General features: G+C 39.1%; 1 protein-coding gene across 3 annotated transcripts; it reads left to right on the plus strand.

The window, feature by feature from the left end:
• The first annotated feature begins 1,007 nt into the window (after window positions 1-1,007).
• znf148 (zinc finger protein 148) lies at window positions 1,008-13,866 on the plus strand. Of its 3 annotated transcripts, none has more exons than XM_058081627.1 (7): window positions 1,008-1,186; window positions 2,986-3,197; window positions 6,790-6,915; window positions 7,027-7,150; window positions 7,223-7,306; window positions 7,383-7,501; window positions 9,291-13,866. In XM_058081627.1, the coding sequence occupies exons 2-7, from the start codon at window positions 3,009-3,011 to the stop codon at window positions 10,908-10,910; spliced, it is 2,262 nt and encodes a 753-aa protein (XP_057937610.1). In that variant the 5' UTR covers window positions 1,008-1,186; window positions 2,986-3,008; the 3' UTR covers window positions 10,911-13,866. The 3 variants fall into 3 exon arrangements, with proteins under 3 accessions (XP_057937610.1, XP_057937608.1, XP_057937609.1); XM_058081625.1 differs by having other exon boundaries at window positions 1,009-1,186; window positions 2,986-3,350; window positions 9,291-13,865; XM_058081626.1 differs by lacking the exon at window positions 1,008-1,186 and adding an exon at window positions 1,462-1,951 and having other exon boundaries at window positions 2,986-3,350; window positions 9,291-13,865.
• The last annotated feature ends 133 nt before the right edge of the window (window positions 13,867-13,999 follow it).

The raw sequence follows: 13,999 nt of genomic DNA on the forward strand, positions 1-13,999 counted from the left end.
CTTTTGGCAAAGTGACAGGTGACTGCTAAATAACCTGCCACGGGGCCAAAGAATTCATGAAAGTACACTTAGCAAACGACAAAAATAGAAAAAAAAACTGTGTAGCCAAAGTTGGCATCAACAATACATACTCTTAGGAATGGAACATTTTTCTCTCTCTTTTGGCAAAGCGACAGGTGACTGCTAAATAACCTGCCATGGGGCCAAATAATTCTTGAACGGACACTCAGCAAACGACAAAAATAGAAAAAAAACTGTGTAGCCAAAGTCGGCATCAACAATACATACTCTTAGGAATGGAACATTTTCCCTCTCTTTTGGCAAAGCGACAGGTGACTGCTAAATAACCTGCCATGGGGCCAAAGAATTCATGAAAGGACACTCAGCAAACGACAAAAATAGAAAAAAAACTGTGTAGCCAAAATCGGCATCAACAATACATACTCTTAGGAATGGAATATTTTTCTCTCTCTTTTGGCAAAGCGACAGGTGACTGCTAAATAACCTGCCATGTGGCCAAAGAATTCATGAAAGGACACTCGGCAAATGACAAAAATAGAAAAAAAAACTGTGTAGTCAAAGTCGGCATTAATTTACCCATTTTTATGTTTGAAAATTATTAAATTAGGTAGAAAATGCACAATGTGTTTAAATATGCATTAAATATATATATATAATAGGCCGTACTCAACCACGAAACAGCATGATTTATTAATTCATATATTTTTCACAAAGCGTAAAGTATGAACAGTACATCCAAAAAGTCATCTGTTCACCAAAATTAATGTTTGAAAGTAATCATCAATCACAATTTTTATGCTTTCATTATCATGGTATTATGCGCAGAATTTTGCAGGAAAACTGAACTGGATCAATTTTGGAATAGGTCTGAAAAAAAATCCCTGTGAATAGTCTCCGGACGCACTGCAAACATAATTTATAAGATACATTAGTTTTCTTTTGTTAAACTCATTTTAGACAAGCCTACGAGTCAGTGTATACTGTACACCTGAATGCATATGTGTTTCTGCGCACTAGCATATAGTGACCACCGGATGGCGACAAATACACATTTTCAGTTGCCCATGAAACGCGAGCCTGTGTTTGATTATTCCGCACACTATCAGAACACTGTGGACTTGCATAGCAATCATGACAGCTAAACGGGTTTAAAGACGAATTGCAGGTAAGAAGCGACTGTTGTTTGACTACTATTTGCATGCCACCGAGATATATGTTATCCAATGGAAATGTAGTGAGCTAGCTAGTTACATAGCTTTACTACAAGTATGTGGGGCCTATTTAACCAAGTGAGCAAGTAAACCTTACGTGCTGCTAGCAGCCCTCTTGGCAAGTTTGGGTCAATAGACCAGCTGTTGTTTATATACCATATCAATGATCACTATTAGTTACATTTCAATGTCACATTGTTGCATGTAAATATAAACTAAAGATGAGGCGTAAACCTGGCGGAAATAATCTTAATCGATATTAAACACGTAACTTGCTAGCTAGCGAACAATCCTGAACCAGGCCCGGCTAGTAGCGTCAAAAACAAAGTACCAGTACGAAGCTTCCGGTCACATACTTCAAAATAAAACTCTTCTTGTCTATTTCAGTGAAGTATTTTACAAAAGGGTCAGCTTGTTGTTTCGTATATAAAATATCACTACCATTTGTTTACTGTGATTGTTACTTACGTGAAAAGAATTCCAAACATATATTAATGTTGTCGCTGTCATTTGTGGTTTAGAGTTAATTTTTGAAAGCTGGCTATGTGTTTCCGCATCCTTTTTGGTATTGAATGTTGCGGCTTGGACAAGCGTAGCTAACTAGCAAGCCTTATAGCCGACTAGCAATGAGTGTTAGCCTAACCCACTTAACATTAACAACGCACCCAGGCTGTTCACACATGGAACCAATGGTTTCTACCTGCCGTTCTGTCCTCCGGGTCAGTGTTTTTACTTGTTTACATTGCCCAGTGTATTCCGAAGTTAGCCACGTTAGCTTGCGCCAACGCTTTAGAATGGATGCAAGTTAGCATTAGTTGTACTGCGTCTCGTTTTAGAAAGAATCAAGTGAAATGTTTAAATTACGGAGTGTATATTCATCTACTGGAAGCATGTAATTGCAAATTTGTATGGGACACCCTGCATATTTATACAAAATGTGTCAGTGTGTTTTGCATGTGTTATATAACGCGGAGTAATCCCATTTATAAACTTTTCTTAGCTCACACTTTTTGAGCATTAGAAAAGTACAGTTTAAGTCCTGGATCTTCAAGCTGCGACCTACAGATGTTTTTTGTTTACAATATAAATATTTAACAAGAATACTAAACAAATAAAACAGTTGCAAAAATGGCAGTAATTTTGCATGAATAAAGGCAGAATGTGAAGAGTAAAAGGTTGTAATCTAATGAGGGAAAAGACGCAATTTGATGAGAATAATCAAAATATTATGAAGAAAGTGTAATCCTTGTAGCATAAACTTATTATTATCAAAAATACATTATTTTTCATCAAGTTGTAATATGAGAAATTTGTGATTAACAATTGTGGAAAAAAATATAATGTGGCAATAAAGTCAAAATTGTTATGTGTATAAAGTCATAATTCAAGGAGAAGGCTCAAGGAGAAAAAATTAAGTTTTGGAAAATTAGGTTGGGGAAAAAATGGGAATAATATTACAAAAGAAAATTCTCAAAGAGTTTCTAAGTAGAAAGAATATTTAAAAAATATATTTTTATATATTAAAATATTTTAAAATATATATTTAAATATTATATAATATTTGAAATCAACAAACGGCAACAGCAAAAGTGGGGGATAAAAGAGCAAAGACCCTCTGTATTAAAAGTGCGGACTCCCCTGACTTAAGTGATGCACCGTAGTTCTTGCAATAGTATTTAACATCCATAATTTAAACTAAAGGAGGACCATGTGGAAATATTTTGTCTTAGCATATTGTTTCTTATTCTCATAGGTTCAGCAGCTACTCTATGTAAGATGAACACTGAGGACAAGTTGGAGGGCATGCTGTTTAAATGCAGCAGCGGAGGGATGGACGGCGGCGGGCGAGTGGGGTTGGGCGGCGCAGGCGGACTGGTGGTGATGACGCTCGGTGAGCGATCGCTGGCGGACCACCCGCTGTTGGCGGAAGATGACGAGGAGGAAGACGAAGAGGAGGATTTGACCGTGAGTTCTTTGGTGACTCACGACCTGGTACCTCCCGAGCAGCTGATGATGCAGGAGATGTCAAAAAACAGCGGCGGAGGGGATGAGGAGGGAGCGGGTGAGGTGGGAGTGCACTTCCCCCTGAAGCTCACCCATAAGTTGCCTTGCTTGCCTGTGAGTTCATGCTGTGAACTATTCTTTTGTTGATGTTACAAAGGTACAAAAGTCTTTGAGCACTCATTGTCATGTTGTGTTGTAGGGCCAAGTCACACTAGACCAATCGTACCTTGCGTGGGCCCACTTTTCACCTAATCATGGCACAATTTGGCTCATGTGAGCGCACAGCTCTTCGCCCAAGCACGGCATACTTCCTTTCGCTCGATGGAAGAGTTAAAGCAGGGCACAGCACAAAAAAAACGCATTTATGAAAAAACGAAAAATATACAATTTCAGTGCTTTGGTTCCGATTTTCTACAATAAAAGCTCTGATAAAACATTCCACTGTTCTCAAATATCTTAATTTTTATTTTTCTGCACAAAATAAGATGAAAAATAAATAAGAATCAAGAAAATCAATCAATCAGTAATAAATAAATATAATAATAATAATAAAACGGCAAATAATAAAAACTTAAGAAACCACATATAGTTGGTGGGTAGACAAATTATTTTTTTCAGATTAAAATTAACAAAGCATTATTAGAGCCCTGTAGACATGACAAAACACGACTATACATAGTCACATTTATACTCTTTTTATTTACAACATATTGCGCAACCGCCGGGTCTTGAGACACATGCTAACTCGCAAACTAGAGAGCTAGCGACCTAAATGGTAGCCTTCAAGTTATTTTCTTTAAACTTAAATAGCCAAAAACTTACCACTTCCCCACGGATAGGGAGGATAACTATTAACAGTTATTTAACCTTGAACATGAACATTAATCAAACGTAATAATTTTTTCTGGGTACATGATACCATACAGCATCCATATCAAACTTGCGCGGGCCACACTAACATTAAACTTTCATATCAAGGCGGGGGCCGTGTGTTTGAGACCCCTGATTTAGGCCCTAACACAAATAGGTCATGGTTTGGTCCGCAGCATATCAGAAAAAAATGGCCACCATTGTTTTCCAAAGTCACAGCCCTCTAACATGTAATGTCCCTCTGATGTACTTGTTCCTGATCCTATCCATCCTGGTCACTCCCAATGAGAACCTCAGCATCCTCATCTCTGCTACCTCCAGTTCTGCTTCCTTTCTTTTCCTCAGTGGCACTGTCTCTAGACCAAACAACATGGCTGGTCTCACCACAGTTTTGTATACTTTCCTTTCATTTTAGCTGAAACTCTATCATACATCACGCCTGACACTTTTCTCCACGCGTTCCATGCTGCCTGCACACACTTCCTTTTCACAATCTCTATTGTAGCGATGACCTCAAGTACTTAAAATTCTCCACCTTCTGTATCTCTTCTCCCTGTAACCTCACTCTTCCACTTGGGTCTCTCTCATTCACACACATATACTCTGTCTAGCTGCGGCTAACAGAATACTAAAGAACGGAAAAGGTAGAAAGGTGTCTAATCCTTCTTGGTATATACCATGTCTATATAGCCCAAGAACACAATATTCTGTGTGCCTTGAAAAAGTCAGTCAAAATCACCGAAAATTTCCCATATTGAGACAGACAGACAGACAGACAGACTCCCTTTATTGTCATTGCACAAAAACACAGTAGTGAAATTGCCAACGAAATGTCGTTGCCTGGCTCCCATATAATAACAGACACAAAAGAAGATAAGTAATAATAAATAATAATAATAATGTGGAGAATAAATAGATAGAATAGACACCAAATATGAACAACATAATGTAAAGTGTTAATGAAATACCAAAATACTTGTTCATTAATTGTTGCAGCTGTAAATGATACAATACAATGCAGTATCGGTGTTTTGTTCCACCCTTAGCAAATATTCATTTTATGCATACACAAATTAAAAAGAGCCTCCAGTTATGTTCAAAACCAGCAATGCTGCAGTCATAGCACAAATTAAAATTGGCATTTGCGTCGTTTTGTCACACCGCACACACTTTATACGTCAAAGATTTCCAAGAAACAGTTATTCCTGTTTATATGCACACACTGAAGAGTGTGTCAAAGTTGTGCAAAGTCTCCGCCCTAGATGGAGTGTTCTAAAAACAAAAAGTAATAAAAATACACTGACCAAATACACACCTAGAATCTTTTTTTTGTTGTTTTCGGTTTTGACCAGAGTACCGGACCACAAGTTTGAACACGCCCTAAAGCTCATTAAAGTATTTTTTTTTTTTTTCAGTTCACTCGTGCCTCTTATTAAGTGGAGTCACCCAAGGGCCCAATTCCTGAGTTGTATTTGTTGTCTTATTGCAAAGGACGAAAAGACACACTACACTCTTGATCTACATTTTAAGATCGGTTGAAAAATGGCAAGAATTTCCATTTTGCACTGTTGAAAATGAAAAACAAAGAAATGGGAGACCAAATTTTTTTTTTAAGTAAGCAATTCATTTCAAATAGTCTGTTCACCACCTCATCAAAAATTTCAAGGACAACTGCAGACCCCCCATTTCACAATATCTATGTGAGACATGGACATACGTCTTTATCTAGCCATCAGCCGTTTGACGCCCCTGCACGACCAAGTCCCATCGAAGGAAAAAGCAGCCCAGATCATTATGTCGCCCCCTCCACAGTGCTATGTGGGAAACAGCTCCTTGTCATGCCAGTAACGTTGGAAGCCATCAGGACCGTCAAGGTTCCATTTTTTTTCCTCATCAGAAATGTTTAGTGCTCCCTTGCAAATTCTAAATGGGCAGCTTTGTGGCGTAGACGAGGAATTTGGATACTTTCTTCTTAAAACTCATCTCTCTTAGAAGACAGTGAAGTTATTGGACTGCACGCTGCACCAGTGGCGACCTTCATTTGGTCTTTTAAGTCTTTTGGTCTTACTGCGTCCAACGTCAGCAGCAATGATACACTGCAAGATGCCTTGCTTATGCAGCTCAACAATCTGACCTCCTTCAAAGAGAGAGTTTTTTTTGCCTTTGCCATCAAGCGATGACCAAAATGACGTTGAATTCACATTTTTGCCAAGATGTGAAGAGACTACTTCAATTTTATGCTTGTTTGGAATAAATTGCTTACTCAAAATAAAGACATCTCTCACTCTCATTTGTTATTTTTGCATTTTTAAGTTCTACTTAGAACCTCAAGATCCAACAGTGCAAAATGTATATAATGGTTATTTTTAATCCATCCATTCATTTTCTATACTGTTTATCCTCATGAGGATCGCAGGGCATGCTGGAGCTTATCCCAGCAGTCTTCAACTAGTCTTAACATTTTGATCATGAGTGTATGTATACATTTGTGCACATCTTCCAGGTCATTCAAAACAGCACAGGTTTGAGATTGTTTACAATATTAACACCATGATGTTAATGACTGATGACGTGCAATATGCTGCACTTTGATTCACAAGAATTTTTTTTTTTTCTGCACAGTGTCACATTTTCTGAGTCATGGACTTTGCTAAAAGTCTTTTCTGTCTATGCTCCTTTACAGCTCAACATTAAGCAAGAACTAAAGCTGACTGATTCACCAGTCCAGATCAAGAAGGACAAGAAATCAGTCAAAGATCTGATCATTTGTCCCAAGAAGAAAAAAAGGAAACAACATTCACCAGCAAAGGTACAAAGGAGAAAAACGACTGTTGGAAAAGTACATGTTAGAATTAGGATTTTCCAAATGATTGATTGCACAATGTTGTAATATATTTTATGGTTTGTTTTGCCCACACAGATCCTCAGCATTAATGACGATGGTTCGTTTGGCATCCAAAACCCCAAGTGCCATGTTTGCGTCCACTGCAATGCCGCATTCAGAACCAACTACCATCTACAGAGGCACGTCTTCATCCACACTGGTACGAATAATCCAAATATCAATTTCTCTATGATTTTCCAATGCACAGATCTTATAAGAAACGCTATTTTAGGTGAGAAACCGTTTCAGTGCAGCCAGTGTGACATGCGCTTCATTCAGAAATACCTTCTCCAGAGACACGAGAAAATCCACACCGGTGAGCATTCCCATTCCAGTGTTTTTCTTTTGACGTTTTTTGACCTAAGTGGGTCATGGTGTATTTTTATGCTCAGGTGAGAAGCCTTTCCGCTGCGATGAGTGTGGTATGAAGTTCATCCAGAAGTATCACATGGAGAGACACAAGAGGACACACAGTGGAGAGAAGCCATACCAGTGTGACTACTGTCACCAGGTTACATTTCTTATTGCTTGAAAGTTGCATCTAAAAAAAAAAAAACAATGTTTGTTCAAAGCCCAGAATTGAGCTTGGGAATTGTGTGCAAAAGGTTATGGAACTGATCATACAGTCATAAAGCTTACACGTGACATACCAAATAGATATGGCCGTTTTCCCCAGCAAGAAATATTCTAACATGGTAGTTTGTGTAAGGTAGTACACTTCGCTACATTACAAACAAACCCTTGATTTGATTAGCGTTTTCACTGTGTTACTACTGTTAAGGCTGGAATTGGTCGGCTTGTAGTACATTTTCACAGTACATTTGTAAGTGACGACTCAAGAGAAGACGAGGAGTACAGTAAACCTCGGATATATCGGACTCGGATATATCGGAAATTCGCTCACAACGGACAGATAAAAAAGAACAAATTTTTCTGTAATGCATTTGCAATAAAAATTCATTGCATATATCGGATTTTTTATAACGGATTTCGCCTATTTCGGACAAAATCTCCAGTCCCGTTCCAATGCATTTCCATTAAATTTCCCTCGCATATATCGGATGGCCGCATCGTGGCGCTCCGATTCGCCGAATCGTGACAGGCCGCTATACGACGTCACTTGCAGCGTTTGCAGCGTTGCCTGCGCGTCCAGGTACATTGGAAACATAGTCAAGGAAGTGCCTTTTTATAACGGATAAAATCCGATTTACGCATATACCGGATATAAATCCGATATATGCGTAAAACGGACATTTTCCGGTATACGCATATAACGGATTTCGCTTATATCGGACAAAACCAGTGGGAACAATTGAATCCGATATATCCGAGGTTTACTGTATTACAAGTGGATCAGATTTTGATTTATATAATATGCAAATTAGCTGCTTAAATGTACTCCCTTCACAAACTTTGGGTCATATTGATGATTTTTGTCATTTACAGTATGCCATTATCACTAACAATTTAAGCTACAACCTTTTGAAATAATATCGTCAAAACTGAGGAAACGTGCCTTCCGGTCCGACACACAGCTACAAATATCTGCTAGAGAGGAACGTACCATAAAGAGAGAGACAGCATTCATGTTGTGTTGCAAACCGTCCCTCTTATACTACAGTAAACCTCGGATATATCGGATTCAATTGTTCCCACTGGTTTTGTCCGATATAAGCGAAATCCGTTATATGCGTATACCGGAAAATGTCCATTTTACGCATATATCGGATTTATATCCGGTATATGCGTAAATCGGATTTTATCCGTTATAAAAAGGCACTTCCTTGACTATGTTTCCAATGTACCTGGACGCGCAGGCAACGCTGCAAACGCTGCAAATGACGTCGTATAGCGGCCTGTCACGATTGGGCGAATCGGAGCGCCACGATGCGGCCATCCGATATATGGGAACTTTAATGGAAATGCATTGGAACGGGACTGGAGATTTTGTCCGAAATAGGCGAAATCCGTTATAAAAAATCCGATATATGCAATAAATTTTTATTGGAAATGCATTACAGAAAAATTGGTTCTTTTTTATCTGTCCGTTGTGAGCGAATTTCCGATATATCCCACTCCGATATATCCGAGGTTTACTGTAATAATATTTCAAATGGAAAAAACAAGTATGGAACAAAATCAATTTGGGGGGCGGGGGTGGAGAACCGATTTCTTAGGGCCCTAATTAAAGACTCCGGGCTTTGTATGGGGGAAATGCAGTAACAATATTGCATCAACATTGATCAACCTTCACTGCTAATCTGTTCATAACTGCATAAATCTCATTTTATCATCCACAGTACTTCTCCAGAACTGACCGTGTTTTAAAGCACAGAAGAATGTGCCATGAAAACCGAGACAGGAAGACCAACAAGGCTGGAAATAAAAGTGTAGTGCTACACGAAGCCGATTCTTTAAGCCCCTTCCTCACCAAAGAGTGCGTGTTGCCTAAGAAGAAGCGCCAAAAGTGTGCGGACAAGTCAGACAGTCCGGCCTCTTCCGCCGCCGCCGCCCAAACAGAAGGGCTCCCTGCCGCCGTGAAAGAAACTGCAATGAAAGAAGAACTGACAAAAAAGTGCGAAGTCCTGCCTCTTTTTGCAGTGTCCTCCAAAGTCAAACACGAGTACGTGATCGGAGAATACTCTGTGGAGCTTCCAGAAGAATCAACCAGCCAGCACCAGGATGGAGACTTGTCATCAGAGGAGGCAGCAACGCCTAAACTTGTCCTGAAGAAGATCTCCAAGAGGAGCCTCAAGCAGTCTGGTGAACCGGCTCCTTGCCTCGCTACTCTGTCCTCATTTGAGGACAACAACAAAGTCACGCATTACACTTTTGAAATTGTTGACAAGCAAGGCCTTTTAGACGAAGTCAGCAACACCGAATCAGTCGAAACTCCAGCGAAACCAGCGGCCAGCAGCACAAACTATGACGACGCCATGCAGTTCCTCAAGAAGAAACGCTATCTCCAAGCCGCGACGGCGAACAACAGTCGGGATTACAGCCTGAACACGAGTAACATCTCCTCCCAGCCAAGCGTTACTCACACTGTGGTGTCTGCAGTCATTGACGAAACGGTTCCTGCAACCATTCTGGAACCTCAGCCTATTAACACGGAGATAAAAGCGACACCTGACAGGAATGTGTTGCCAGATGAAGTTCTTCAGACGCTGTTGGACCACTATTCCAACAAAGCAAATGGCCAGTCAGACATTTCCTTCAGCGTAGCAGATGCAGAAGTTACGTCAAGCATATCTATTAATTCCTCTGAAGTTTCGGACAGTAGTCCTTCTGAGAGCCTTGCAGCTGCCAGTTCCCAAACTCAGCCCCCGACGGAGAAGTCCAGTCTCTTGCAAGAATATTCCAAATTTCTCCAGCAAGCGCTGGAACGGACCAGCCAGAATGACAGCTACCTAACAAGCCAGAGCCTCAGTTTAGTCACAGAAAACCCCACCTTAGCTGGACAGCCTCTGTTCTCCACCGAGAAACAGTTTCCTTCCCCTAGTAGGTTCAAATCAGGGACAAGCTCCCCATTAAGATCCATGATAGAGAAACCTCACTTTGGACTACTGGTCGGGGACTCCCAGCACTCGTTTTCGTTTTCAGGTGATGAGACCACCCCGCCTTCGACAGTGTCCCCTTCTGAGGAGGACTTCCTGGAACAGGTCTCGACTTCCAAAAAGACGGACTCCTCTCAAGGGATACTGCAGGCGTTTCAAATAGGCACATTTGATCCAAACTTCAAATCCCACTTCCAGACCTCAAGATCCGGTTCCTCGTCACAGTTTACAGGTGCCAACGGACAAGCGAGTCTTCGCGGACACAACACAGACTTCTCCGAGTTTCCTTTAGTTCGAGTCACTGAGACCAGGTCCCAATTGAATTCCTCCCCAGACGTTTCCTCGAGTGAAACCTTTGGTTGAGACGACTACTCTGGGATTCGTTTGTTAATCATTTCTGCAGCACTTTATCCCATTTCACCCGTTTTGCCAAAACACCTCCACAGTTTTGTTGTTGTTGTTGTATTTAAGCTATTTTGAAAATAATACATTGGAAAATTGGCATTCCCCCAATTTGAAAAAAATTGCATTGAGAGATTAAGTGACCCAGCTAAATATATATAAGGAAAACGAGAGTAACATTTTATGCCATATTGGTATACAACATATTTATGTTTTTGTAAATCCCTTTTGCATACACACACACAAACACACACATAGAAAACACTCTTGCTTTTTGCTGTTCGCTACCTCTCTTAGTTATCCATTTGACAAAAATTGAAGTGCAAAAATTCGTTTGATTCCCGATGTTGAATCTCTCTTTAGTTGCCTCCGGGGATGACGTCATAATATGAAAATGTATATGATTTAGTTTATATTTTGCCACTTTACTGTTGCCTGAAAAGCATGCGTCATCACGGTGTATTTTGGTGGATCTGGAATCTTGGCCATTAACAGGACTTTTAAATTTTTTTTCTTATTGCCAAATATAAGGTTGAATTAAATCTTTAAAAGATTACAGCAGCCCCCCCCCCCCTCCTTAAGCCCACCATAAATGGTCGCCACACTTGCGTAAAAAGTGAAATGTAGTGAAATGACTTAAAAGGATTGTGCTTGATGTTTGCACAATTTGCACATTTTTTTCACTACAAAGAGAATGTAGTACTTTGAATCACACGGTGTGGGAATACCTGTAAAGGAGCAGGTTTTGGTGACCCCCATCCTCTGATATGATTTCAAATGGGGAGTTTTTAGTCATAGCACTTATGGCTGCAACTTCAGTTCCTCCATTCATTTGATTGGATGGAGGATGCAGACATTTAGGGGGAAGTAACCATGTGATGGAAAAACACCCCCTTCCCCATGTTGAGGTTATACATTCTTTTAACTTTCATGTTGTGTAATATTAAGTATATATAATATACAAGTACAGTCAGCTGTTGGCTGAATTGTAAGGTCAATCATCTCTTGTGTAGAAACTTAAATTTGACCATAGCTTGATGCAACCGTGATTGTAAATCAATTGGTTGAGCAAGTTTTCCTCTATACAGTGGAACCTGCATTTTCATTAGTCCATTCCAACAATTAATTGATGATAACTCGATTGTCTATTTAATTAACAACTGTTGCGGTAACAGTGATCAGCATTTTGGCCACTGTTAACGCTTGGTTCATATTTATTTGGTCGGTATGGGGGCCTAACCAATTACTCGAATAATCAAAATAAGCTTCATATCGATAAAGCAAATAGTCTTTAAATGCAGACCTTATAGTGCCCGAGCTAGAGTTGCAACAATCGATGATTAATCGATTATCTAATGAATCGACAACTATTTTGGTATTTGATTAATTGTTTTTATTTTAAAATGTAAATATTTGTGCCTCTCAAATGTGAATATTTGTTAATTTCTTTAGTCATCCATGGAAGCAGCACACATAATACATTTGTGTCAGCTTTTTTTGTGCCCCTTTTCTGATATGTTGCAAACCAGACCACTGTTTGTGTTTGGTTTATTTGATTTAATTGTCATTTTAGGGCCTAATCCATTGCTCCATTAGTCAAAGTAACACAAATTCAAATTAATCAACTATGAAAATACACCTGAGTTCCAGCCCTGGTCCAAACTCTAAAAGAAACCACTATCCATTTTTCACAGAAACTGAGTCACCAGCGCATTGTTTCTTGGTTTGGACACAATAACCAAGACTGTATACGAAAACTCGGGTTCCACTGTATATCTTAATTGTGGTAAAAAGTGACGCTTAAGGTGCTACTGTGTGAAACACTGGCCTTACATGTCATCATATTAAGTTCCACTGGCAATCAGGGACAGACGGCACCAACAATAAATCATCAATAGTGTACATTCCCTTAATATATGTATATCCTGTAAATACATTGTATATTTTTCAGTTTGGATTAGTACTCTCACAGCGACGCGTTACCGCAGACGGCTTGTGCAAGACTGTTGTTTCTTTTTAGAGGCATATTTTCTTTTGGAACATTTGTTAGATGAAAGGATGCATTGGTTTCCTTATGAGATTTGTGTATATATAGGCTGTCATCAGTGATATCAAGAGGAAAACCTTTCATTATTGTGTGTTGCCGACAAGGTTAAGTCAAATGGATTTAAATTCATGTAATTTAATGCAGTGAAGCGTACATTTTCATGGGTTTTTACTGTACAAATCAATGAAAAAAATTGCGGTCCTAATGCCCAATTTAATTGTAAGCACAGTGGACATGAGTCATTTGTGTACTTCATCAGTTGAGGGTTTGAAAGCCTTTCAAGCAATTCAAAACACAAGAGTTGTTACAGTTTCATGAATTAAAACTGCAGCAATGTTTTTTTTTCCCCCTTTTTTGGCCATAAGTGTCCTTGTATAAGCTAGAGAAAAAAAAATCAGTTCTGTATGAAAAGATATGGAGTATGTCTTTTTAAATAAAAAAAAACAAAAATAATATTTTTGAAACCTGTCATTTAAGGCACTGGTATATATGGTCTATCATATGCACTTGTTATTGCTACACTTATTTGTCGCTGTAGAAGTGGTTTCTGTCAACTTCTTTGAATGTGAATCTCTGACCTTTTAAAAAAAAAATGGCATCTTCTCACTTTAAGTAAGTTAAGATGGAGGATTTAGCGCGTCATTGTGGGAATTGAAAAGGTTTATTGCATGGGCTCCTCTCAAAAGTTGTTGGGTTAAGTGAACTAGTTTGATGAATGACGTGAAGCTTTAATTGTAGCTGATGAATCAGTCTGATAACTCCCATACTGTTCGATTTTTGCAATATATAATGATTTGTAAACAAAATGATTCAGTTGTTCTCTTGATTGTTGTCATGTCCATATGAATAAAATGTTTCCCAAAAAAGATGTGATTTGTTGTGTACTTTTTTTCTTTGAATTATTTGCCCCTTTTCCCAATTGTAGCCATGATGTCACATTTCCACAGTTTCTGGAAATATTGGCAAAAAGAGGCCTTTAATAAGTAAATGGGATGCTGTACTA

Source organism: Doryrhamphus excisus, chromosome 9 (assembly GCF_030265055.1).
Source record: "Doryrhamphus excisus isolate RoL2022-K1 chromosome 9, RoL_Dexc_1.0, whole genome shotgun sequence".
NCBI lineage: Eukaryota > Metazoa > Chordata > Actinopteri > Syngnathiformes > Syngnathidae > Doryrhamphus > Doryrhamphus excisus.

What these genes read in the sequence shown, in the direction of transcription:
- znf148 (XM_058081625.1), top strand. Translation starts at nt 3,009, where the DNA reads ATGAACACTGAGGACAAGTTGGAGGGCATGCTGTTTAAATGCAGCAGC. An exon ending in ATAAGTTGCCTTGCTTGCCT is followed by an intron (nt 3,351 to 6,789) that starts GTGAGTTCATGC and finishes GCTCCTTTACAG; the next exon opens with CTCAACATTAAGCAAGAACT. An exon ending in AGTGTGACTACTGTCACCAG is followed by an intron (nt 7,502 to 9,290) that starts GTTACATTTCTT and finishes TATCATCCACAG; the next exon opens with TACTTCTCCAGAACTGACCG.